The 22,552-nt window shown below is 63.0% G+C and overlaps 2 protein-coding genes across 3 annotated transcripts; both read left to right on the forward strand.

Annotated features, from left to right (window-relative positions):
* Positions 1–522: 522 nt before the first annotated feature.
* GCK (glucokinase) lies at positions 523–14,098 on the forward strand. 2 transcript variants are annotated; one of them, XM_070424902.1, is made up of 10 exons: positions 523–1,030; positions 8,000–8,162; positions 8,520–8,749; positions 9,109–9,228; positions 10,077–10,172; positions 10,347–10,446; positions 11,346–11,529; positions 12,235–12,390; positions 12,697–12,930; positions 13,208–14,098. In XM_070424902.1, exons 1-10 carry the CDS (start codon positions 986–988, stop codon positions 13,350–13,352), a joined length of 1,473 nt encoding a protein of 490 aa, XP_070281003.1. In that variant the 5' UTR covers positions 523–985; the 3' UTR covers positions 13,353–14,098. The 2 variants fall into 2 exon arrangements, with proteins under 2 accessions (XP_070281003.1, XP_070281002.1); XM_070424901.1 differs by having other exon boundaries at positions 8,595–8,749.
* Positions 14,099–15,595: 1,497 nt separating this feature from the next.
* On the forward strand, positions 15,596–17,654 carry MYL7 (myosin light chain 7). Its single transcript, XM_070425243.1, has 7 exons — positions 15,596–15,670; positions 15,866–15,979; positions 16,133–16,208; positions 16,392–16,496; positions 16,801–16,879; positions 17,024–17,072; positions 17,492–17,654. The coding sequence occupies exons 1-7, from the start codon at positions 15,668–15,670 to the stop codon at positions 17,591–17,593; spliced, it is 528 nt and encodes a 175-aa protein (XP_070281344.1). The 5' UTR covers positions 15,596–15,667; the 3' UTR covers positions 17,594–17,654.
* Positions 17,655–22,552: the final 4,898 nt, after the last annotated feature.

Raw genomic sequence — 22,552 nt, forward strand, 5'->3', positions numbered from 1 at the left:
CTGCGTGCTGGGTCCCGGGAGTCCGGCTCCTGTGCGCTGGCTGGACACGCTCCTCTGCACCGAGCGGAGCACCACCCCCTTCCGAGCCCCTCAGGGCACCCCGCTGGGCAAGGCTGAGGCTACAAGACCAGCCACGAGGGCAGCTGCGGAGCTCGCGGGCGCTCTGGGCACGGGTGGCCGCGCCGGGCCGGGCTGCCCACTCCCTCGCCTCTGGTTCCCAACTCTCAGGGCCTCTGCTCATTAGGGTGTGGCCCGGCCTGGGGAGCTGAACAGGTGGCCAAGTCTGGTGACAAGGCCATTGGGCTGTTGCTATGGGGATGGGGATGGAGGCCTTTTGCCTTCAGCCCCAGTTTTCTGCATGGCAGCTCTAATGACCGGCCGCCAGCCCTGCAGAGGCCCTGCTCCTGGTTGCCATGGCAGCGCTGCCTCCCCCCCCCCCCCCTTCCCCACCCCCCCCCCCCACCCCCCGCAGGAGAATTCACCGCACACCTGGTCTCCGCACACCTGGTCGCAGCAGGAAGTGTTGGGTGGCAGCTGAGCTCCGGGAAGCAGGTTAGGGTGTGAGAGAAATAGTCACCTTCAGCCTAATTGCTCAAATGCTGTCCCCAGCACCGAGGGGACAGCAGCTTTTCTGCTGAGTCTGTTGGAGGCCGAGCCGCAGCACAGCTCAGCACAGCCTGAGAGCTGAGCAGCCGGAGCCCAGCGATGGCCCTGCCCCGGCCACCCCCGGCCTGACCAGGCCTCTGTGGGGAAGGGTCCCAGGTGTAGCCCTGAAGACGAGGCTCGTGGGCTTGCTGGGAACGATGAAAAGGAGGAAGCTCTGACTGAAGCTCCAGCCAGAACCCAGCCGAAGGCAGACCATAGTTGCCCAGGCGCCCAGGGCCAGCCAGCCCCTGGTTGGGAGAAGCCTCGGGACAGTCCTGCTCCGGAAACCTGTTGGGAAAGGCGGAGGGGTCCCAGCCCCCAGGAGCGGGCTGCGGTGCCGATGCCGGATGACGGTGCCGGGATGGAGACCGCCAAGAAGGAAAAGGTAGCTGTGCCTCCTCTGGCTCTGGAAGCCTCTGCCCCAGGTCCCCACACCCAGGGGTGGGTTTAGCTCGGACACGCGCCTGCCGCTCAGGAGCTGACTGATGCTCAGGGAAGCCCTGCTGGGAGGGAGTCCTGGGCACCCACTGTGTTGGGCAGGAAGACCCTTCCTCCCAGCAGACCAGGCCCCTCCCTGCTCCAGACTCCAGCCCGGGGCCTGGAAGGTAGGCAGGCGGCCAGAGGTCCGGGAAGCGACTGATGTTGGTTTGGGGTCTGGGGAGTTTAGAGCCTGGGGTCTTAGTGGAAGACCAGCAGCCCTTCCTGAGACAGGGCTCAGCAGACGCGATGACAGGTCTCAGCAGCCCACACGCCCTCGTCCTCGAAGGAGTCTCTTCATGGGGAGCCAGAGGGCCGTTCACTCCTGGGGAGGAGCAGAGATCAGTTACTTTTTCCAAAACAGAGAGAAATCCAGACCAAGTAATGAGCAAGGAGAAGGGAGGCCCCAGGGCGAGGGGCCGGCCGGGGTGCAGTGGGGCCCCGGAGAGGCCTGGTCCTTCCCTGCGACATGATTCTCACCTCGCACACCTCCTCCTCCTCTGAAACAACGTCAGCACAAACGGTGCTGCTTCTGCTGCTGGCAGAGCTGACGATGTCAGGAGAAAACCGCCAGCCCAGGCAGGCGCCCCAGCCAGGAAGCCAGGCGGGCAGAGGATTTGGAGACAGCCCCGAGGCCACCTGAGGAGGAACGGGGGTGGGGGGTGTCTTTGTGACAATCAGAGAGATGGCGTGGCAAGAGTGTGAGGGGCTGTGGCTGCCGTGGGGAACCCATTCCCAGACTCGGGCTGGCCCCTGTCCCTTCCTGTGTGTCCAGGGGACCGGGGCTCCACCGGGCAGACCGTCTCTGCTCCCGAGGGAGGGGTGCAGGTCCCAGCCAGGAGCCAGGCTGCCTGCAGCGGCCGAGGGTCACCGACACCCTGTTCCCGGCTGAGCTACAGTGAGGCACGTGCTACAGTGAGGCAACAAAAGCATCCATCATCAAGATAAATACTATTTTAATGCAAAAAATTGTGCTTTGAAGGGAACCTAAGTGCTGCTGGTTTCTCGTCCGCTTCTGTGGTCCTTCTCACCTGTACTGACCTCCAGGCCTTACCTGTGGTCATCCTTCTATAACCTACAGAGCTGTGTGGCCACAGGGCTTGACCACATAGATGTCAGCTCCGAACAGTTTCTAGAACCCCTTGGGGGCAGGTCTGCGCCCACTGATGCTGTCCTAAAACTGGGCCCTGGGGGCCCCTTGCGATCCTGGTCTGTACTCCCCCACTCCTCACTGGACCCTCCTGCTGGTCCAACCCTCCCCACAAGTACCTGGAGCCTGGGAGACACAGGGCTTCAAAGCATGTCCAGTTGGCCATGTGTTAGTTGGCTCCGGCACCATAACAAATTCTGTGGACCCAGCAGCATAAACAACAGCTCTGGAGACTAGAGTCCGAGGTCAGGGCCAGAGTGGCCAGTCCTGGTGTGGCCTCTTCTGGGCTTGCAGATGCCAACTCCCAACTGTGTCCTCATGGGGGTGGGGGGCGGTGCAGTGAGGGGAATGAGGGGCGCCAGCTCTCCGTCTTCTCATAAGGACACTAATCTCTGCTCGGGGCCCCACCCTCATGACCTCTTCTAACCCTGATCCCCTCCCAAAGCCCCACCTGCAAATACCATCACATTGGGGTTAAGGCCTCGGTGTGGATTTGGGCACACAATTCGGTCTGTAGCCTGCAAGGAGCTGACCGCCCTCCGTTCTGGCCCTCAGGCTGCCCGGCACTTTGCCCCCAGGAAGAAGGAGGCTCGGCAATGGGTGAAGCCCTGTGCTTGCCCTGCTTCCCGCCTCTGCAGGGAAGGCCAGCAGGTGTGCTGGGACGGGCCAGCTCAGAGGGAGTGTGAGAAAACCCTGAGTGTGGGGGACAGGCTCCCCGTGGGCAGGAGCAGGTCAGCCAGCTCTGCACAAGCCCATCTACCCCCCCCCCCCCCCCGCTGAGCTGGCCCCCCTGCAGAGGCTGAAGCCTCTGACCATCCACCCAGCAGTGGTGACAGACCTGGGTGGGCCCAGCTGCCCCACCCCCTGCCCCTGGGAGGAAAGGGGTGGGAGAAGATAAAGAAGCCCTTTGAGCATTCCCCAGAGAGCAGAACTGACCCAGCCCAGGGGAGAGAAGGCTCCCGCCTCCACATCTAGCACCTGCACCCACGCTGGGCGGCTCTTTGTTCCCAGACTTTGGAAACAAAGTCCCTCCAGACCTCAGTGTCCCCTCTGAAAAGGCCCCCGGCTGCTGTGTGGGTGAGACCCCCCAGCGTGCCTGGCAGTGGCGGGGGGCAGGGGGATGCACGGGCTCCTGCTGCAGAAGGCTGCCCGGTGAACGGAAGTGCTGGAAAGCCCTGCAGCAGAGATTGGGGAACGGATTTCACACCACCGTGACACACTCCTTTCCAGAACACAGAGAACCCCCCCTCGGCTGGCCCCTCCCTGCCCATGATGTTGACCCACAGACAGGCTCAGGGAAACCGCATCACACGCATCAGGTGTGCCCTGCGGCCCCGCCCACGGGCTCCTGGATTTGGCCAGAGCAGAGCCTGGAGTAGCGCCGTCCCAGCTGGTGGACCCCAGGCCCCTTTCTGGGCACTCAGGTCAGGCATGCCTAGGGAGCACCTCTTCTCCCCGTCCCTGCAGCCCCCCAGGCTCACCAGCAGGCGTGGTGTTCCCTGAACAAACTATGAGAAACGTGAATGCATAAAGTGGTAAAGAAAAAGGCCATGAGAATCAGTGACCGCTGGCTGTTAGAATAGCCCAGCCCTGGCCAGGGGCTCCATTGGGAACGTTTCCTGGTACAGCAAAAGGTTTCGGGACCCATTCCGGTCAGGGCACACACCTAGGCTGGGGTTCCATCCCCAGATGGGGCACGTACAGGAGGCAACTGATGGATGTTCCTCTCTCTCTCTCTCTCTCTCTCATATCAATAACCATGACCGTGGGTGAGGATTAAAAAGACAGCCCCCAGAAGCCCACTGATGGGCAGGCAGAGATTTCAGTTGGTTACAAAGCAGTGGTGGGTGTTTCCTAAACACACACACACAATGTCGTACTCAACTTCTGGCCAATGTATTGCCTGTTAAATACTTAGAAACTATAACAGAGAGAACGACTATTGGGGGCAGAGCTCTAGTTTTCCAGCAACCAAGCCCATGCTTCTGCCCACAGGGAAGGAAGCTCATGGTACACTCAGCAGGTGCCCAGCCACGTGAAGTGCTGGCCCCGCCCCTCCTGTGCCCCAGCCCCCTCTGTGCCTGGAACCACCCCCACCCCCACCCCGGCTCCCTGCCAAGGCCAGGCCAGGCCCACAGCAGAGTGAAGGGTGCTCATGAGCCACCACTAGAGCCTCAGGATGGAAAGGTATTGGCAGGGAGACTCGTCCCTGGGTCCCTCGAGGCCCCAGCCCCCACCGCCCGGGACTTGCGTTGTAAATGCTTCCTATCCCCTCCACACCCATCCTGTCTCCGAACTCCTGGGCACAGGGGGGTCCGAGTGCCAACAGCCTGTGGCTGGAGGCTCAGGAAACTCGACCTCTGCTGCCACACTCTGGCTGCCCCAGGCCAGTGCCCTTAGCTGCCCTCTGCCAGCCTCCGGCCTTGGCTGTCGGCGGTGCCCGACCTGGTGTCCCTGCCGTGTCTTCCTCTCCAGCTCTCAGTGGGTGCAGGTTGGGGGTGGGGCCAGAGGCAAGGACACAGTCTCAGACTGGTCACACTTCATCTGTGATTATCTGTGCCTTTTGCTTGTTGCTGTCTTTCATCCTTGGTCAGCCCACGTGTTTGCTCTTTTATTGGTGTTTTTAAAGAACTGGGTGTGGGATTTGTTCATTGAGTTAACTGTTGTTTCACTTGTGTTTTCTGTGTGATTTGTTTCTGCTTTTATCATTCTTGACTAGTGGCCCGGTGCACGAAATTCATGCACATTAAAGGGGGATTAATTAGAGGAAATATTTTAATATTGCTATTTGCCCTTTCTCTATAATAGAAGTGTCAGGGATGAAAGAAAATTAGTAAAATGTATATGAAAATCTTCCTCCTGTCAGAGTCTGGGGTGCGCCACACCACGGGACCCAGAGTCAAGTCCCCACCCACCCACGTGCGCCCAGACCCAGCCAGCCCCCCAACATTGGGCTAGATCCAGACCCGGCCGGTCCCACCCTTGTCAAGCCCCGATAGGCGGGGGGTGCGGCCTCAGGTCCCCTGTCAAGCCCTGCCGGGCAGAGGGTGTAGCCTGAGGTCCCCCGCCTGGCGCCAAGGGAGGGGGGGCGCAGCCTCAGGTCCCTGCTGATTGCTCGTTAAGGCTCATTACAGGAACTCGGCCTCCGCTGTGGGAGCAGCCATCTTGTGTTATGGAACACCCCCCGCCCCCCCCCTGAGGGCGCAGCCATCTTTGTGGCAGAGTGACGGTCAATTTGCATATCCCCTCTATTGTATAGCATGCTTTTATCCTAGTCTTTGTGGGTGCACTCTATCTCTGTTGTGTTGGGTTTGGCCTCTTGGGAGCCTGCTTTGCTCACCAACGCCCATTTATTTTGCTGCACCCCTTTGAGGGGGTGCATGCTCCTGGGAGCCCTGCTCTGGCTGGGAGCCACACTTCGTGTATTTGGTGTCGTCATGGTTACTCATCTGGAAGGGTCTGCACTCCAACCCAGATGCCCTCTTCAGCCCAAACACTGCTGACCACAGCCCCTCTGCCTGCATCCAGTTCCGGCCACTCTAAACCCCTGCACTTTTGCCAATGCTCTGGCACTGTCCTGCGGCCCCTCTGGGAACGTCCCTCTTCCCGGGCCACCCCTCAGCACCAGGATGGCAGGAAGGATCTTGAGGACCCTGTCCTTGGCCTCTGGGACCCCACTGGTCTCTTCTGAGCTCCCCAAGGATGCAAGCGTCCGGTGTCCATCTGTACAGCTGTCTGCTCTCTCCTCCAGGATTGTAAGCTCCTTGGGGACTAAAACCCAGTCACTCTCGTACCCTCAGATGGAGCACAACTCAGGGACCCAGACATTAAGTCAATGAGTGACCCACACCCCGAACTAGCCTACCACCTCTCCATTAGTCACTGTCGGCACCTTTCCAGGGTTAATTGGGATGCGCTTAAAGGCTGCACCAATTCAAGGGCATGGGAGGTGGGTCTTCAGAGCACAACTACTTCCTCCTCACCTGGTGGCCCAGCAGGTGTGCCTGAGCCAGGAGAAAATGGAGCCTTGAGCCAGGGCAGGCTTCAGGTCAGAGGGTCCTGTGGGCAGGGCCTCCCAGTACCTGGGTCACATGGTGTAGAGCCCGTGAGTGGCTTATAGTTGGTCCCTGGGAACGGTTCTGTCCTGGGGCAGGTGCATGGCTTCTTGAGCCTTTTCTGGTCTAGGAGGCGGGCAGAGGCCCGTGCCTCCCACAGGCTGGGCCACAGGCAGGTATGAGTTTGTATGGAGCACCCAGCTCAGGGTCTGGGGTATTGTCCCTGTGAGAGCATGAAAGACAGAGGAGCCCTGGCCAGTGCTCCGTGGTTAGAGTGTCGGCATGTGGACTGAAGGGCCGAGGGTTCGATTCCCATCAAGGGCATGTACCTCCCCAGCGCCGGCTGGGGTGCATGCGGGAGGCAACCAATTAATGTGTCTCTCTTACACCAATGTTGGTCTGTCTCCCTCCCTTCCATTCTCTCTAAAAATCAACGGAAAAAATATCCTCGGGTGAGGATCAACAACCACAACAAAAAGACAGACAGAGGAGGCAGAGTGGTAGGCATGGGCCGAGGACACTGGCCTCCCGAGTGCCAGGAGCTGCAGGCTGCGCCCGCTCAGCAAACACTGGTGCTCGAATCTGCGTGTGCTTTGTCCGCCCGCCCTCTGTGACCGTCCCTGGGTCTCCATGTGAAGTCCGGTCCTGATAGGCGGCACGGCTCCTGCGTTAGGACACGCATCCACCAGGAGTGCCCAGGCCGCAGGAAACCGGAACCCTCCCATAGCCACACCTGGGGGTGGGTGTCCGCTCCTCTCCCCGACCTGTGGTTTGCTGGCAGCTTTCCCTTCCGCCGCGGCTCCTCATGGTTGTGGGGCAGCTGCATTCACAGCCTCAGGGGGCACTCACCTTCCTTCTCCTGCTAAACCAGGCTTCCTTCACCCGCCATTGGCCACTGGCTGAGCCCAATCACAGGCTGGTCCCTGGGCCTGGGGAGGGCCTGCCTTCCTTCCATCTGCTGCTCCCTGCCCGGGCTGGATTCCCGGCGCCCACGTGGAGGAGACCCACAGCTTTTATCAAGTATCTTTCCTTTCCTTTGGGTCCAAACAGCCAGTGAATCCAAGCGGCCTCCTCTCAGGAAGGTGCACTATTGTGCAAGGTGGGCGGGAGCCAGCCACCCACACGCGGAGCAGAGCAAGGTCCCGTCACTGGGGGCACGTGGGCACGGGCAGCTGGTCCAGGAGGTTCAGGAGGAGGCCCCTCCAGGCCGTCGCACTCGCAGGGAAGGTGGCACTGGCTGCACAGGCCTCGCCCCTGTCGGTGCACAGGGACCCCCATGGCCACAGAGCTGCCACGCTTTGGACAGCAGTGCTTTCAGCTGCCCTGACTGTCCCTCTGGCCAGTGTGCACACGGTCCTTCATGCCCTAGGGTCAGCCCTGGAGCGGGAGTGACTGCATCCCTCACCCAGTCATGCCGCTGCCCCTCGCCCTTCGGACAGGCTGTCCTGGCCTCCCCTGCCCTCCTGCTGAGCGCCTTCTCCCCGCCTCGCCTCCCGCATCTGCCCTCTGCCCTCACCCTGGACCCCGGCCCATCCGTGAGGCTCTAATTGCTCAGCTGTTTCTAACTGTGGTGATTTGAGTCATCACCCAGGACCAGGGCCAGAGAGCAAAGGAGACCCTCGTGTGAGTGGGGAGTGCCCAGTACCCAGCCTCCCCCCTCCGCCCTGTGCAGGCAGAGCAGATCCTGGCCGAGTTCCGGCTGCAGGAGGAGGACCTGAAGAAGGTGATGAGGCGGATGCAGAAGGAGATGGACCGTGGCCTGAGGCTGGAGACTCACCAGGAGGCCAGCGTGAAGATGCTGCCCACCTACGTACGCTCCACCCCCGAAGGCTCAGGTACTGCAGGGCAAGGGTGGGGCCGCCCTGCGGGGCAGCTGTCCCCAGGCCCCTCCAAGGGCTCTGGCCCCAGCAGCCTGGAATCAGGCCCCCGGAGGCTGGGCCCCAGACAGGCCGCCCTAACCTGGGCTTGCAGGCTCACCGCGGCCTCAGCACCTGGCTTTTCCCATCTCATTGGGGAAGTACCCCCTGTGGTCACTTGCCCCCCTCCCCGCCCCAGTCCTGAGTCTGGGCCATTTCACTAGTTTTTCAGTTGAGCTCTAGACGGGGGGTGACTTCAGTTCAAAGCTGGGGGTTCCCATGGACTTCCCAGTTCACCTTAGACCCCCTCCCCCCTGTTGAAAGTGGTGTCCCCAGATGTCTGGCATTGCAGTGCCTTGTCCAGTGCCCGTGGGCCTCCTGCCTTCCCTCCTCCTCTCCCTGTGGCTGCAGAAGTTGGGGACTTCCTCTCGCTGGACCTGGGCGGCACCAACTTCCGGGTGATGCTGGTGAAGGTGGGGGAGGGGGAGGCCGGCCACTGGAGCGTGAAGACCAAGCACCAGATGTACTGCATCCCCGAGGACGCCATGACGGGCACCGCGGAGATGGTGAGCAGGCCTCAGGCTCTCGTCCTGGAGGGGCACCTCCCCACCTGGGTGAGGGCCCACCTGTCCACCTGCGGGGGCCAGTCCTCCACAGCTGCAGGGGGGTGGCCAGGACACCTGGAGGAAACAGAAGTCATAGTCTTCTATGACTTAGTCACCCGGTCACGGGTGCAGAGCACAGCTGTCTGAGCCACCCTGTCCTGGGGCTGCCGTCGGCAGGGCTCTAGGGGAGGCTCAGGGCCCAATAAGTGGAGGGACTGTGCACAGTAGAGCTGGCTTCCCTGGGGGCTGGGGGCACAGCACAGGCTCTGGGTGGCGGGGACGGGGCTGTGCCGCCCACCGCTGTGGCCACGCGCTTCCAGCTCTTCGACTACATCTCCGAGTGCATCTCCGACTTCCTGGACAAGCACCAGATGAAGCACAAGAAGCTGCCCTTGGGCTTCACCTTCTCCTTTCCCGTGAGGCATGAAGACATCGACAAGGTGGGGCCCAGGGGCTGGGCAAGGGGACAACAGACAGACAGACGAAGGGAGGGACGGACATGCACCCGGGAGAAAGGCACCGTGCAGCCTTCAAACACAGCTCCCTTGTTGGGAACCTGCCTGTCACCCGCATCCATGACACTGCGGGAACGAACGTTAGCTGGTTTCACTGTTTGCCTTGATCTCCCCGTAACATCACCCTGTTCACACCCCCACTACCGAGTAGGGAACCGAGGTCAGTGACCGGCCCGGTGGGAAGTGGCAGCGCTTGGCTCCCCGGCAGCCGGTGTCATCACTGGTGACCCCTGTGCTGGGGCTGAGGTGTGTGGGCGGAGGCTGAACCCTGCCTTTAGGCTTGGCACTGACACACACGCCAATTACACCCGCAGACACTAGCACGTCAGCTGTGTGCACACCTTACCTTTACATGTATTTGCATGCATCAAGCACACACACGCCTGTGACCTGAAACCTCACACACAACAGCAGCAGGAGCGACTTCATGCGCAGCTTTCCCAGCCCCCAGGGCGCACTGAGCGCAGTGGCTCCTTCGTCTGCAGTGGGTGCACCACAGGAGGGAGGAACCCTGCTCACACACGGGCTGCTCCACTCCACACCCACACCCTCGCTCTGGGGGACGTCTCTGGGCTTTACTGACAAACATCCTCAAATTGCTGGGACCCCCGCTCTGCAGAACCATGAACAGTTGTGTAGTCGTCAAACCTCTCAAAACTACGGAGCCTCAGTCTGCTCACCCGCTAAGGGGGGTCTGGGGTCCAAGGGAGGTCCCCGCTTCACACCTGCCCCGGCCCGCCTCAGCGGCCACCGAGGTCCTCCTCCCCCCACAGGGCATCCTGCTCAACTGGACCAAGGGCTTCAAGGCCTCGGGAGCAGAAGGGAACAACATCGTGGGGCTCCTGCGAGACGCCATCAAGCGGAGAGGGGTGAGGAGGCACCCGTTCCCTGGCCTCCCCGCCCCTCCCCCCTCAGGCGAGGATGTCCGCGAGGGCCTCTGGGTCCCCTCCGGGAGAGTCTCCGCTCCCTCCTTGGTGGGCCCGCCCAGGACAGGTTAAACGGAGACCCCCAGCCCCATCCCCACCCCTCTGCGCTCTCGGCAGGACTTTGAGATGGACGTGGTGGCGATGGTGAACGACACTGTGGCCACAATGATCTCCTGCTACTACGAAGACCGCCAGTGTGAGGTTGGCATGATTGTGGGTAAGGACTCGTGCCCTGCCCTGTCCAGGGGCCTCGGCCTCGGGCCCTGAGGAGTGAGGGCCACAGTCAGCTCGGGGCCTGAGCACCCTGGGCCAGGCTTGGGGAGGGCAGGGGCGCCCCCATGCAAGCTCTGTCCTGATGGGAAGCAGTCACACTGCATCACTGCATCAGATGGCATGCCTGCCGCACCTGCACCTGGCCCATCAGATTTAATTAAAACACTTTATCTGGTAAATTGACCAAATGAGACAGATTTGTCCAAGTGGAAGAGAATAAGCAAAGTGGTGTCATCTCTTCCTGGAAGGTCTGACCGTACCCAGGGCCAGCCTGCCCGGCCTGAAGAGGCAGTGCCTGGAAAGGAGGCTGTGCTGGCCCAGGGGGCTCCCTGCAAATCCACAGCCAGTCCCACCTGCCCTAGCTGGTCCCACACTGTGTCTTACCTCAGGGTGCCCCCCCCCCCCCCAACAGAGCTCAAGACAGAGAGGCTTAACTGCATGAATGGAAAGAGCCAGGAAACAAGGGTGGAGCATAGACAAAACCGTGACATCCAGCACCCATTTCTATTGTGCACATTTGACACGTTTCTCTCAGTCCTGCCAACCAGCCAGATAAGGGGAGGGGGTGTTCCCCTTCCCTGGTGGGGAAGAGGGACAGCCCAAAGGGGTGGGTCCATCCACCTGCGGCCATACAGCAGACAGGTGCTGTGTGCCTGGGAGTGGTGGGGGCAGGGAAGACTGCCCTGGGCTTCCTGCGGCCCGGTGGGGGGGGGGGGCATCCAGGAGAGGGGGTGGGGTGAGGGGGGGTGGAGTGAGGGTGGGGGGGGGTGGGACGTGTAGGAGAGGCGGCTGGGGAAGCGCAGCCCCTCCGGTCCCGTGGGTCCGACGCTGCCGCCCCCCCAGGCACGGGCTGCAACGCCTGCTACATGGAGGAGATGCACAACGTGGAGCTGGTGGAGGGGGAAGAGGGCCGCATGTGCGTCAACACCGAGTGGGGCGCCTTCGGGGACGCGGGCGAGCTGGACGAGTTCCTGCTGGAGTACGACCGCGCGGTGGACGAGAGCTCGCTGAACCCGGGCCAGCAGCTGTGAGACCGCCCGGGGGCGCGGAGGGGCCACGCAGATCACGGGCTGGTTTCTAAGCGGGTCTGGGAGGAGCAGACTGACAGCTCCCCCAGCGCACACGCTGTCGGGCCGCTCTGTGAACCGGCCCGTGAGCGTGTAGACCCAAGAAAGGGGGGCTGTGGGTAGATACGCCGGGCCCCTCTCCGTCCCGACGGGCGTAGGGAGGTCTGAGATGCCCCGCCACGTTAGCGGCTTCACGATGCAGCGTTTTGCTGCCGGCGCGCAGGGCACGGCTGGCCCTGAATTTTGGTACCTTAGGAGCCCGCTGCGGCCAGGCCCTGCCGGTTCCCGCGTTGGCGTGGTCTCTGGCCGCAGACACCGCTGCGGCGGATAGTCAGGGCGCCCCCGGAGGAAACACGGAGGCTCACGGTGGGGACGCAGGTGCCAGCGCCGCGCATGCCCTGGGCGCGCCCCAGAGCGGTCCCAGCGCCCGGGGCCTTCATTTCCCAACTATGCCCGGGCGGTGCGAATAGCACCCGGTCGCCCGTGGGAGGCCGCGTGGACCCAGCGCAGGTCCGCTCCAGGCCGCTCTCGGAGGGGCTGGACCCGGGTCCCCGTTAGCCGAGCGCGCGAGCAGGAGCCCGGGTTTGGCAGAAGGTGTCGCGGCGGCGCGTGGCCGCGAGGGGGCGCTGGTGCCCGGCCCCCGCCCACCGCCCGCCCTCCGCCAGGTACGAGAAGCTGATCGGCGGCAAGTACATGGGCGAGCTGGTGCGGCTCGTGCTGCTGCGGCTGGTGGACGAGGACCTGCTCTTCCGCGGGGAGGCCTCGGAGCAGCTGCGCACGCGCGGCGCCTTCGAGACGCGCTTCGTGTCGCAGGTGGAGAGGTGCGCGGGGGGAGGGTCCGCGGGGCGGGTGGCCTCGGTCCCCAGGGCCGCACCAAGGCGAGTCCCCTCCGCGGCTCCTGGCTCTCCATCCACGCGACAGCGGGAGGCGCGGCGGAGGCCCTGGGCTTAAGGCGGAGTCACGACCCGGTCGCTGCCCGTTGCTGGCGGATCCGAGCCTTTCCTGGCCCCGCGCCCCAAGCGCTCTGCCTGGACGGGGCGGGGGAAGGGGGGGGCGCCGGTGGGTGACGGGCTGGCTGGGGCCGAGGGCCCTCCAGCGACGCCCTCCCCGCCCCTCCCGCCCCGCAGCGACTCGGGCGACCGCAAGCAGATCTACAACATCCTGCGCACCCTGGGGCTGCGGCCGTCGGCCTCCGACTGCGACCTCGTGCGCCGCGCCTGCGAGAGCGTGTCCACGCGCGCCGCGCACATGTGCTCCGCGGGGCTGGCCGCGGTCATCAACCGCATGCGCGAGAGCCGCAGCGAGGACGTGATGCGCATCACCGTGGGCGTGGACGGCTCCGTGTACAAGCTGCACCCCAGGTGAGCCGGCGCCCCCCGGCCCCGCCCCCGCGTGGTGCGCGTCCTCCGCGCAGAGCCCCAGCCCTGTCTCCGCCCAGGAAACACGAGGCGGGACGGACACTGTCCCAGCTCTCTTGCTGCTCATCGGTCCCAGGGTTCTCACCTCATCTTCCCCGCAGGTCCCAGGGCAGGAGAGGGGCCCCTGGGCGCACGCAGGGCAGGTCCCTGGAGGGGGCAGGGTAGGCCTCAGGGTGGAGGAGCACAGGAGGCGGGCCCTCAGCCGGCCTCCCCTGCGCAGCTTCAAGGAGCGGTTCCACGCCAGCGTGCGCAGGCTGACCCCCAGCTGCGAGATCACCTTCATCCAGTCGGAGGACGGCAGCGGCCGCGGCGCCGCCCTGGTCTCCGCCGTGGCCTGTAAGAAGGCGTACATGCTGGGCCAGTGACAGCGGCGGCCAGGCACGGAGGAGGCTCCGGGGGACAGACTCCCCCACAGGCGCCCCCAGCCTGGCCTGCCTCCCGACCCGCTGCCGCCTGGAGATGGGGAAGGCACGAAGGGGAAGCCTTGCCGGCAGGCCAGTCTTCCCGAGTCAGTGGGAGGGACAGCCTCGGGGCCCTGCCTGGGTTGGGGGCTCAAGGAGCAGAAATGGAGATGCCCACGTCTCCTGTCTTTCTGCTGGAATCAACCACCGGAGGGAGTGGCTCGCTCAGGACTTAGTTGGAGCTTCCGGCTTGGTTCAGCCTTGCCTGGGCCCCGCTCTGGGGAGGGGTGCCCTGTGGACCCTGCTGTGGCCTGGCTTCCCTGGGACTCTGCCCACATGGGGAGGCAGCCTAGGGACCTGGCCAGATCTCCGCCTGGCTCCACAGCGCAGGGCTGCTGACCACCCAGGCCTGGTAGGCTTCTCTGCCTGGAGACAGGGGAGAGGGGGGCAGGGACCAGCTCAGCGTGGAGACGGAGGCACCAGGAGGCCTGGGATGGCAGCCTCTTCCCGCCCACCCCGCCTCTCCCGAGGGCCTGTGCTTCTGGGATGGATGCTCACAGGAGGTGCAAGAGACCAGCCCCCACAGCCCCTGTCAAGGACCCAGGAAGAGGAGACCCCCCCCCTCCCCCATGGGGCTGCCACACGCCAGCCAGCAGCACCCAGCACAGCCTCCAAGGGACCACCAGCCTCTTCATGCCCAACATGGGACTGGGTGGTTTTTTTAATTAAAAGTTTTAAAAGTTTAGAGCATGGCCTTGTCTGCGTTCTTTAACTTCTGTGCATAAGGACTTGGGACAGTGTACAGACGTGGTCACCTCTGTGCAGACACTGATTTGTTATTTCCTCCGGCCAGCAATGGGGGGAGGGGGAGGGGGGGGCAGAACACGGAGCAAGAGACCAGGCTGTGGGAGCAGGACTGGTGCCATCTGGGTGGTGTCAGAGGTCCTCGATGTGCCCAGGCCCCACCTGCCTGTGGGATTTGGGGTGTGGCTGCCCTGATCAAACCTCCGGGAGCCCCAGGAAGTGCCCAGGAGGAGGCAGGGCTGGTCTCTGGGGGCTGGTCCTGCCCCACGTCTGCCTCAACAGGGGTCCCTCCGTCCCACACCTAACCCACTTACACAGAAACACATTTGTATGATTTCCAGTGAGAGAAAGTCCCCAGCGAATCTGGGATGGCTTGCTTCATTCGGAGCTTAACTCGACGATGTGATGGTGAGCAGGGCGTTCCCGGCTGTCCTCTCGTTCCCTGGGTCTCAGGTGCGCTGCTCCGGTCGCTAGTTCTCTGGCCTCTAAATTATGCACCAGCTCCTTGGAGCTCTGTTTCTCCACTCCCCGTGCTGAGGCTCTCCGTCCAGGTCCAGAGGCCACGCATCCGGTCCCCTTCAATAGGAATTACTGCCCAGCTGTCCCGAGGACAGTGCAGGGCATGGTATTGATTCTTCAAGTGCTCTGTGTGAATTCCGTTTTAGGGTGGGAAGACGGTGCCCTAAAAGATTTCCTTGTTCTACAAAAGCGGTGAGGCCTGCTCCACAGCCGGGCCACCTGCAGGCCTCGCCCCATCCAGCAGGGGGCAGCAGGGCCACTCCTGCTCCAGGTCTGCTTCCCATGCTGTCTTTGTCCTGGCCCCTCACTCAGCAGTTGAGCTTGCATCAGGGGCTCATGACCCACTTTCATGGGGTGGGGGTGGGGGAGGGCGAGGGCAAGTGACTGTTTGGGGTCCAGGCCCTGTTCCGAAAGCCTCACAGGCAGCTTCTGTTTGGGGTCACAGCCAGCTCAGGGCCGCCTGCTGCCTCTGGGTTGGCCGGAGGCTGGGCCAAGCTTCTGCACCAAGGCCTCTGGGAGTCCCTGGGGGTCCCGGCCAGAGACCACCACTGCCCTCCAGGCCCAGGCCCCCAGGCAGCCCTCCCCCTCCCCCCACTGTCCTCTTGGACTGGGCAGGTCTGGGCTGGACTGCAGGAGGGACAGTCAGATGGAGGTGACAGGGGCCCATCACTCAGCACCGTGAGTGGTGACAGCCAAGAGCCTGCTCTGCTCTCTGCTCTCAGGAGGCCTGAGCCCACGCCTCCCGGATGGTGGACACCCGGGTGTTACATGTCAGGGGCCTGAGGGTCACTGGAATGCGGCTGGAATCTGGGGCCCTGTCCTCCCCGAGCCCAGGCAGGGGCTGCCAAGTTTGGGTCTGTCCTCTCCTCCTCTCCTTATTTGGTGCTGCAGGTGATAAGGCTGAGACATAAGGGAGGCTGCGGGCCCCTCGGCCACCAGGCTGCCACTGAGAGAGGATGGTGAGGGCCAGGGTGGGGCAAGGGCAGTGGCACCCTGGGGCTGTCCTTGGGGTGGGAGAGCAGGGCAGCGGCTTCTGTGCCTCCAGGGGAGGGGAGAGGACCCTGACCCCAGCTCTCCTGGGAAGGCTCTGGGGTGTGCATGGGGCATCTTGGGGGAGCCCTGGAGAGGACCCCTCCCCACCCACAATGTTGCAGGCCAGCAAGAAGGCGGGGACCCGGGGCAAGGCCGCGGCCACCAAGCAGGCCCAACGAGGCTCTTCCAACGTCTTTTCTATGTTCGAGCAGGCCCAGATCCAGGAGTTCAAGGAGGTGAGTGCCCCGCCCCAGCACCTGCCCCCGCACCCCTTCCCTGGAGGTGGTCCTGGCCCCTGGCCCTGCTCTTCCCACACCCAGCACTCCCTCCCTGCCTCCCTCACTGGGGTGGGGGCTGCTCCCAACTGGAGACTGTGGCCCCCACCCCAGGCCTTCAGCTGCATTGACCAGAACCGTGACGGCATCATCTGCAAGTCGGACCTTCGGGAAACCTACTCCCAGCTGGGTGAGCACACCCCCTCCCACCATGAGCCCCCTGCTCACTCTGGGAGCCCGCTGAGGGGGGACAGGCCTCCTCCTCCCTGCACTCCCCACCTCCCCCACCCCAGCTGCCTCTGGCTCTCCACCTCTGGCTGGAAGGAGGGGAGGGCAGCCTGGGTCCCTGTAGCCACCTCTGCCCCCCACCCAGGGAAGGTGAGTGTCCCGGACGAGGAGCTGGATGCTATGCTGCAGGAGGGGAAGGGCCCCATCAACTTCACCGTCTTCCTCACGCTCTTCGGAGAGAAGCTCAATGGTGAGCAGCGCAGGTCGGGATCCCCCGGAGGGCAGTGAGCTTGAACGCCCCGCCCTCCGCATCCCGCCTGGACCCCACCCAGACCCAATGTGTCTTCAGTCTCTGCTCCCAAATGCCAATCTCCCTCCAGACCTGTCCACCTTAGGGCTTCCCTCTTGGCCTGTCTGGGCCTCGGGGACACTCTGTAACCGGAGACACCTTTCCACCTCTTCTGGGGTGTGGAGGGCTCCCTGCACCCTGGGTTCCTCCTGGGTGAACCTGGAGGCTGGGCCATGGGTGCTCACCCGGCCCCTCGGCCTCCCAGGAACAGACCCCGAGGAAGCCATCCTGAGCGCCTTCCGGATGTTCGACCCCAGTGGCAAGGGCGTGGTGAGCAAGGACGAGTAAGTGGGAGCTGGCCAGGCTGTGGGGAGGCCCCTGGAGGGGGACCGCCCTTAATGGAGCCCTCTCTGCTCTCTGGACCACGGGGGCCTCATCCCTGACTCATGCGGCCACCCCCAGGCTCCCACTGCTCCTCACTCCCCCAGGTTCAAGCAGCTGCTCCTGACCCAGGCAGACAAGTTCTCTCAGGCCGAGGTGAGGACGCCGGCTCCTTCGTGGGGATCACCCCAGGGGCACTGGGGAGCCTTAGGGGCGCCTGGCCTTGGAGCCCAGCTCTCCAGAGGAGATGCCATCCCTGTGGAGACCCGGAGGGTGAAGATTGTGTAGTCCACAGGGAGAGGGTGTGCAGGGGGCTGGGGGCGGGGGGGGGGCAGGGGCACCTGCAGTGTCTGGAGGAGGGCTCACTGGGGGTGAAGGTGGCACAGAGAGGGGTGTCTGGGGCCAGAGGGGACTATTTGACCCATGGCCCCTTAGGGGCCCACCCTCTCCCCAGGCTGCCCAAAGTCAGACAACAGGAAATGTTACCTCAGAGTTTTGGTTTGGGCCTGCAAAGGCGGAGGACCAAGGCATACCCTCCTCCCTCGCCGGCTGCCTCTCACTGCCCCCCTCTGCAGGTGGAGCAGATGTTCGCCCTGACGCCTGTGGACCTGGCTGGGGACATCGACTACAAGTCCCTGTGCTACATCATCACCCACGGGGACGAGAAAGAGGAGTGACGGAGGCTGCAGCGAGGCTCGGGCCACGCTCTGGCACCTCAATAAACGCCATTTCCCAGGAGCTCCGTGTGGTGGCCTCTCTGTGATAGGGGTGTGTGTGTGTGTGTGTGTGCGCGCGCGCGCGCATGCGGGAGGGGGAGGGAGGGGCGCCGAGGGCCGGATGCAGGGACCACCAGCCCCTCAGTTCTTCCCACACTGCCCAGTTTACAGATGGGGACACTGAGGCCTGAGAGGGTGGCATCCTGCCAGAGGCCAGCCTCTAGGACGGGTGGGGAGCGTCAGCCTGCAGGCTGTGGAAGGCCCACGAAACCACCTGGTCTGGCTCTGCCAAGGCCTTGGGGTGAGTTAATTAAATGTTTGACCAAAAGGAGCCGCCTAATTTTTAAGTGGGTAATTCTGTGTGGCCCTCGAATGATGGTATAGACATCCACATGGCCCTTGGCAGAGAAAAGGCTCCCCACCCCTGCCCTGGGCCCTGAGCCCACCGGTGCTCAGAAGTTCCGCCCGCTCTGCCCTTCGGGGACCACGGAGCACACGGCCAGGACATCTCTGCACACGCGTGGGGGGTGCTGGGCGCGTGGAAGGCCCTGAGGAGCCCATTTGAAAACACACCAGACTTGACTTGGACGTGCAGGTGCGGCACCATGACCCGAGGAGGGGCTCGGGGACCCTCAGGGGAAATGCTGGGGCCCAGCTGCAGGCTCAGGGTTCAGGGTCAGGTGGCTGCGGAGGGAGGGGCTTTCCACAGAGGCCGGCAGTGTCCCACCGCCCACCTCTCCTCACCACGGGGGCTTCACGGGGACGTGTCCCATCTGGGTGCTGGAGAGCAGGGACCTCCCGAGGGCCCCTGGGGGAGGGGGCAGTGGGCACCGAGTCCTGGTGCGGACAGGACAGCTGAGCCGGCCTCCGCCCCCCAAGACCCCTCCCCCCGCAGGGCTGACCTCACCCCCGTCCTGGAGGGAAGCGTTTTTGTGGGGAGAGGTGCTCAGTTTTTGTTGTTTTCCCCTCTCATCCCATTTATTAAAGAAACAATAAGAAAAGAGACAACGCAGGGACACACCCACCGTCCTTTCACACCAGGTTGAACAGAGCACATGATCTCTTCCCCTCAACCCCCACCCCCCTTCCTCTCCACACCAGTTTAATTGTTGGGGCTCTCTGACTGGGAGTACGAGGGAGTCGGATGAACAGTGGAGCCTTGACCCTGGCCTCCTGGAGAAGGGAGCTGCAGGACCTGCCAGTCAGGTGGACGTTGTAGGTGGATCTTTAAAGTGGCTGCCAGAGGTGCTCAGTTTAGAGCTTTATCTGGGACTTGGTCATTTTAGTTACTACACTGACACTGAGCGTGGCAGTTATCTGACTATTGCTCATCCGTGATCATAAAAGTCCTGGTCCAGAGACCCCCCCCCCCCCACTCCCTTAGGGCCCCTGAGCAGGTGTCCCAGCCTGTGGCCCTCCCTGGGACTGTGTCCAGGTGCCCGCCCCAGCTCCTGTGGGCTCTTGGCCCCTGCCTCCTCCTCCGCAGGGGCTCACATTCAGTCCGAGGGCTTGCAGAGGACCGCCGTCCGTCCCAGCTCCACCCTAAACCCTGCTGCCCACCCCCACCCCCTGCAGACCCAGATGCAGAGGCCGGGGGTCCCCAGAGGCAGCACAGCCTCACTCGGGGCTGCTGGACACGCAGAAGCTCGAGGCCCAGGAAACAGGCCTGCTGTGCCGCCAGAGGTGCCCAGAAATGGGAAGAGGCTAGCACTCCTGGTGCAGAAAGGGAAGCCCGTTTCTGGGGCATTTCCCTCAGGAAACTTGTAATCCCAGGATCTTTCCCGTCCCTTGCAAGTTTTACAGCCCAAGACAGCTCCCAGGGGCCGGGCCATGGCTCTGAAAGGTCACGCCCAGCTCCCAGCTTCTGGGAGGCAGGAGCCTGACTCAGGCCCGAGCCCACTTCCAGGGGCAAAGGTGTGAGAAGAGATTTTCCTCTCGGTTAAGGCGAAGAGCCAGGCCAGGGGAGAGGACAGGAGCAGGCAGGTCTGTGGGGAGTCTCTGCAGGACCAGGCCCGGTTGGTTCTTCTGAGAACGTGATGGAGGTGCCTGACTCCTCCCCGGCTTTGAGGAGCACCCGTCCAGCTGAATGCTCATTAACAAGAAATCTGTTTTCTTTCCATGTCGATTAGCTTCCCAGCAAAGCCTAAAGCTCCCTCCCACTGAGCCCCAGCCGCACCCCAGGGGACAGGGATCAGGGGCCTCAGTCAGTGAGTGTCCGGCCCCCGTTTGTGGTATTTTCAGAATTTATCCCAAAACCCCTGAGCCCCCAGCCAGGGCCCCAGTCCCTGCCCTGCCCCCACCCCACCTCTGGCAGGGTGCACCTTCTTTAGACGTGTTAACTCCACTGACAAAGGTGAAGATGGGCTCTTAGCTGCATCCTCCTCCTGGCGGCTGTCCTGTTCCCACACCCCACCCCACCCACCCACCCACGCGCCCCACACAGCTCACCCTGAGTGCAGACTGGCTCCCACATGGGCTAAGGCCAAATCCCCCAGTTTGGGTGGGAGGGCCCCAGAGATGGCAGTGCAGGCACTTGGCTGGATTTTACTCAGCAGCAATGCAGGAGAGACTAGTAAGTAATGGGTCAAACCCACTCCCCTGCCTCTGCTGGGAGCCTTGCAGACACTTCTGGTCGCTCTGGTCAGAGGATGGGGTGTGGAGATGCAGAAGGGCATGAGCTGGGGGAGGCCCTCAGAGACCTGGAGCTGCCTGGGGGTCAGACCACTCACTGTCCCAGTGAGCTTGAAGGATGCCAGCTTCCTCTCGGCGACTCGGCTTCCTCCTCGTGAAGGGGAAGCTGGGCTGCATGTTGACAGCAGCTGGGTCTCCCTGAGCCTCCAGGTGTGGTGTGGAGTCGCCCACCTGACAGGTGATCCCCACCCGGCCCAGAGTCCCCCCTGGACACTGACTTAGCTCGGGACCAGGCACCGCCACAGGCAGGGCTGCCACAGCACTTGGCTTCATTTTTTCTGACTAAATGTGCAGATGAGGGACCTTCGGGTAGATGGGGTGCAGATGAGGGACCTTCGGATAGATGGGGTGCAGCTGGAAGACTTTCGCCCACCCTGAGGTGGCAAAGCCCCTGGAGCCACAGCCGTGGGTGCACCACCCGGAGTGGGGAGGGGAAACCTTGGCGCAGGAGGGGTGCTGTGTCCCGTAGAACAGAGCAGCCTAGTGAGTGATGAGGGGTGTCAGGACTCTAGACTCCTTGACGGTGAGGCACAGAGAAGTCGCTCAGCTAGTGAGTGACAGCTGGACCCACCCCAAGGCAGCCTAGCGTAGGGGTGCTGGGCCTCCTGAGAACAGGGCCCCCCAAGGTCAGCTGACCACCGCTCTCGCCGTGACAATTCACAAGGCGTCTGCCAAGCTGCCCTGCAGACTGAAGGAGCCTGCCCTTCGGGGGCATGTGGGAGGGTCGGAGCCAGCACAGAGGCAAGGGCAGGAGGGGTGGCTGCAGCCTTAGGGACGGGACTTCCTCTGCCGGCTGCCCTTCCATCTGCCCCCTCCCTCCCCACCGCCTTTGTCTTTCAGTGCCTCTCTGCACCCCAGGAGCTGAAACAGCCCTGACCTCCCACCGGCCCCCCTGCTGTCTGTGGAGCATCCCCACAGGGACAGGCTGACGACGCGAGAGCCACTTGGCTCCAAAATAGAACCTTATCAGCCCTGCCTGCCCGCTCTGGCGTCAGCAACACCCACTCTCCTTCTCCCAGGACCCGCCAAGCATCCTGCTCCCCCCTTCTCAACGGTCACAGCCAACCCCCATCCGGATCCCCCTCCCCAAAACACCCACAGGGTCAAGCAGTGGCAGCCTTGAGAGCTGGGGCCCCTGCCTGGGGCCACAGGTGACAGACTGCACGGGGTGGTCACTGCTCCCAGAGGGACACAGCACAGGCGGCAGGTCTGTGGGGACGAGGCACTGGCCCAAGACCAAGGGCCAGACAGGGGGAGGGCCAGACCTCCTGGCCGTGTTCCTTCAGGGCTGTATCTTTGTAAAATGGTAACTCTTACACTATATATACTTTTACCACAATAAAACATCGAGGAAGACCCACCAGCCCTTGCACTTATTTTGAGGGGTGCACTGGGAGCCTTGCCCCCTGTACGTACCTACATGTTTCATTTAAGAACATCGTTGGTCTCGTGTTCAGAAAACCCAACGGGGAGAGAGCAAATGGGGTTCACTTTTTTGCTATGAAATAAGAAGTCAGCGGTTGCTGGGCTTGGTCTGGCTGCATCCCGTGTTCCAGGACGCAGCAGAGAGATGGTGGAGGGGCAGCCAGCTGCACCCTCCCTTTGACCACACACGCCTACTTCTCAGAAGTCCAGACCCCGGCCCTGCCAGACGCTCCAAAGTCTCTGCCAGATCTGATCTCACACCACACATGGCGGCCAGGAGACTGGGAAAGGCAGCGCTCGGACTTTCCATCCCTGCCCCCAGCAAGGAGAGGGGGTGAGGGGAGGCGTGGTGTAGCCCCCAGCGGTGGGGCACCACTGATCGGTCCCTGCCCACCCCACCCCCAGCATCCTCCTGTGGCGTGTGCCCAACACGGGCCACGTGCAGTTTCCAGGAGGGCCTGCTTCCTGGCTGTGCCACGTGCACCATGAATCATTCTGTAAAACAGCACTGGTCACAGTACCTGCCTCGCTGGGCTATGGGAACATCCAATGACATCATGCTCTTAAGACACTTAGCACACTGCCTGCTCCCCTAAAAATACTCATTCAAAAATACCAGCTCCCCTGGGACCCTCCCACATGCCCCCGAAGGCAGGCTCCTTCAGTCTGCAGGGCAGCTTGGCAGACGCCTTGTGAAGTGTCACGACGAGAGCGGTGGTCAGCTGACCTTGGGGGGCCCTGTTCTCGGGAGGCCCAGCACCCCTACGCTAGGCTGCCTTGGGGTGGGTCCAGCTGTCACTCACT

Source organism: Myotis yumanensis, unplaced genomic scaffold, assembly GCF_028538775.1.
Source record: "Myotis yumanensis isolate MYYU_CA2020_CCGP unplaced genomic scaffold, mMyoYum1.0.hap1 SCAF_9, whole genome shotgun sequence".
Classification (NCBI taxonomy): Eukaryota; Metazoa; Chordata; class Mammalia; order Chiroptera; family Vespertilionidae; genus Myotis; species Myotis yumanensis.

Excerpts from the sequence above, each read along its gene's own strand:
- GCK (XM_070424902.1), top strand. The coding sequence starts at position 986 with ATGCCGGATGACGGTGCCGGGATGGAGACCGCCAAGAAGGAAAAG. Across the intron at positions 9,229-10,076 it reads GGCATGAAGACATCGACAAG|GGCATCCTGCTCAACTGGAC; the intron begins GTGGGGCCCAGG and ends CTCCCCCCACAG. Across the intron at positions 11,530-12,234 it reads CTGAACCCGGGCCAGCAGCT|GTACGAGAAGCTGATCGGCG; the intron begins GTGAGACCGCCC and ends GCCCTCCGCCAG.
- MYL7 (XM_070425243.1), top strand. Across the intron at positions 16,497-16,800 it reads CTTCGGAGAGAAGCTCAATG|GAACAGACCCCGAGGAAGCC; the intron begins GTGAGCAGCGCA and ends TCGGCCTCCCAG. Across the intron at positions 16,880-17,023 it reads GGCGTGGTGAGCAAGGACGA|GTTCAAGCAGCTGCTCCTGA; the intron begins GTAAGTGGGAGC and ends TCACTCCCCCAG.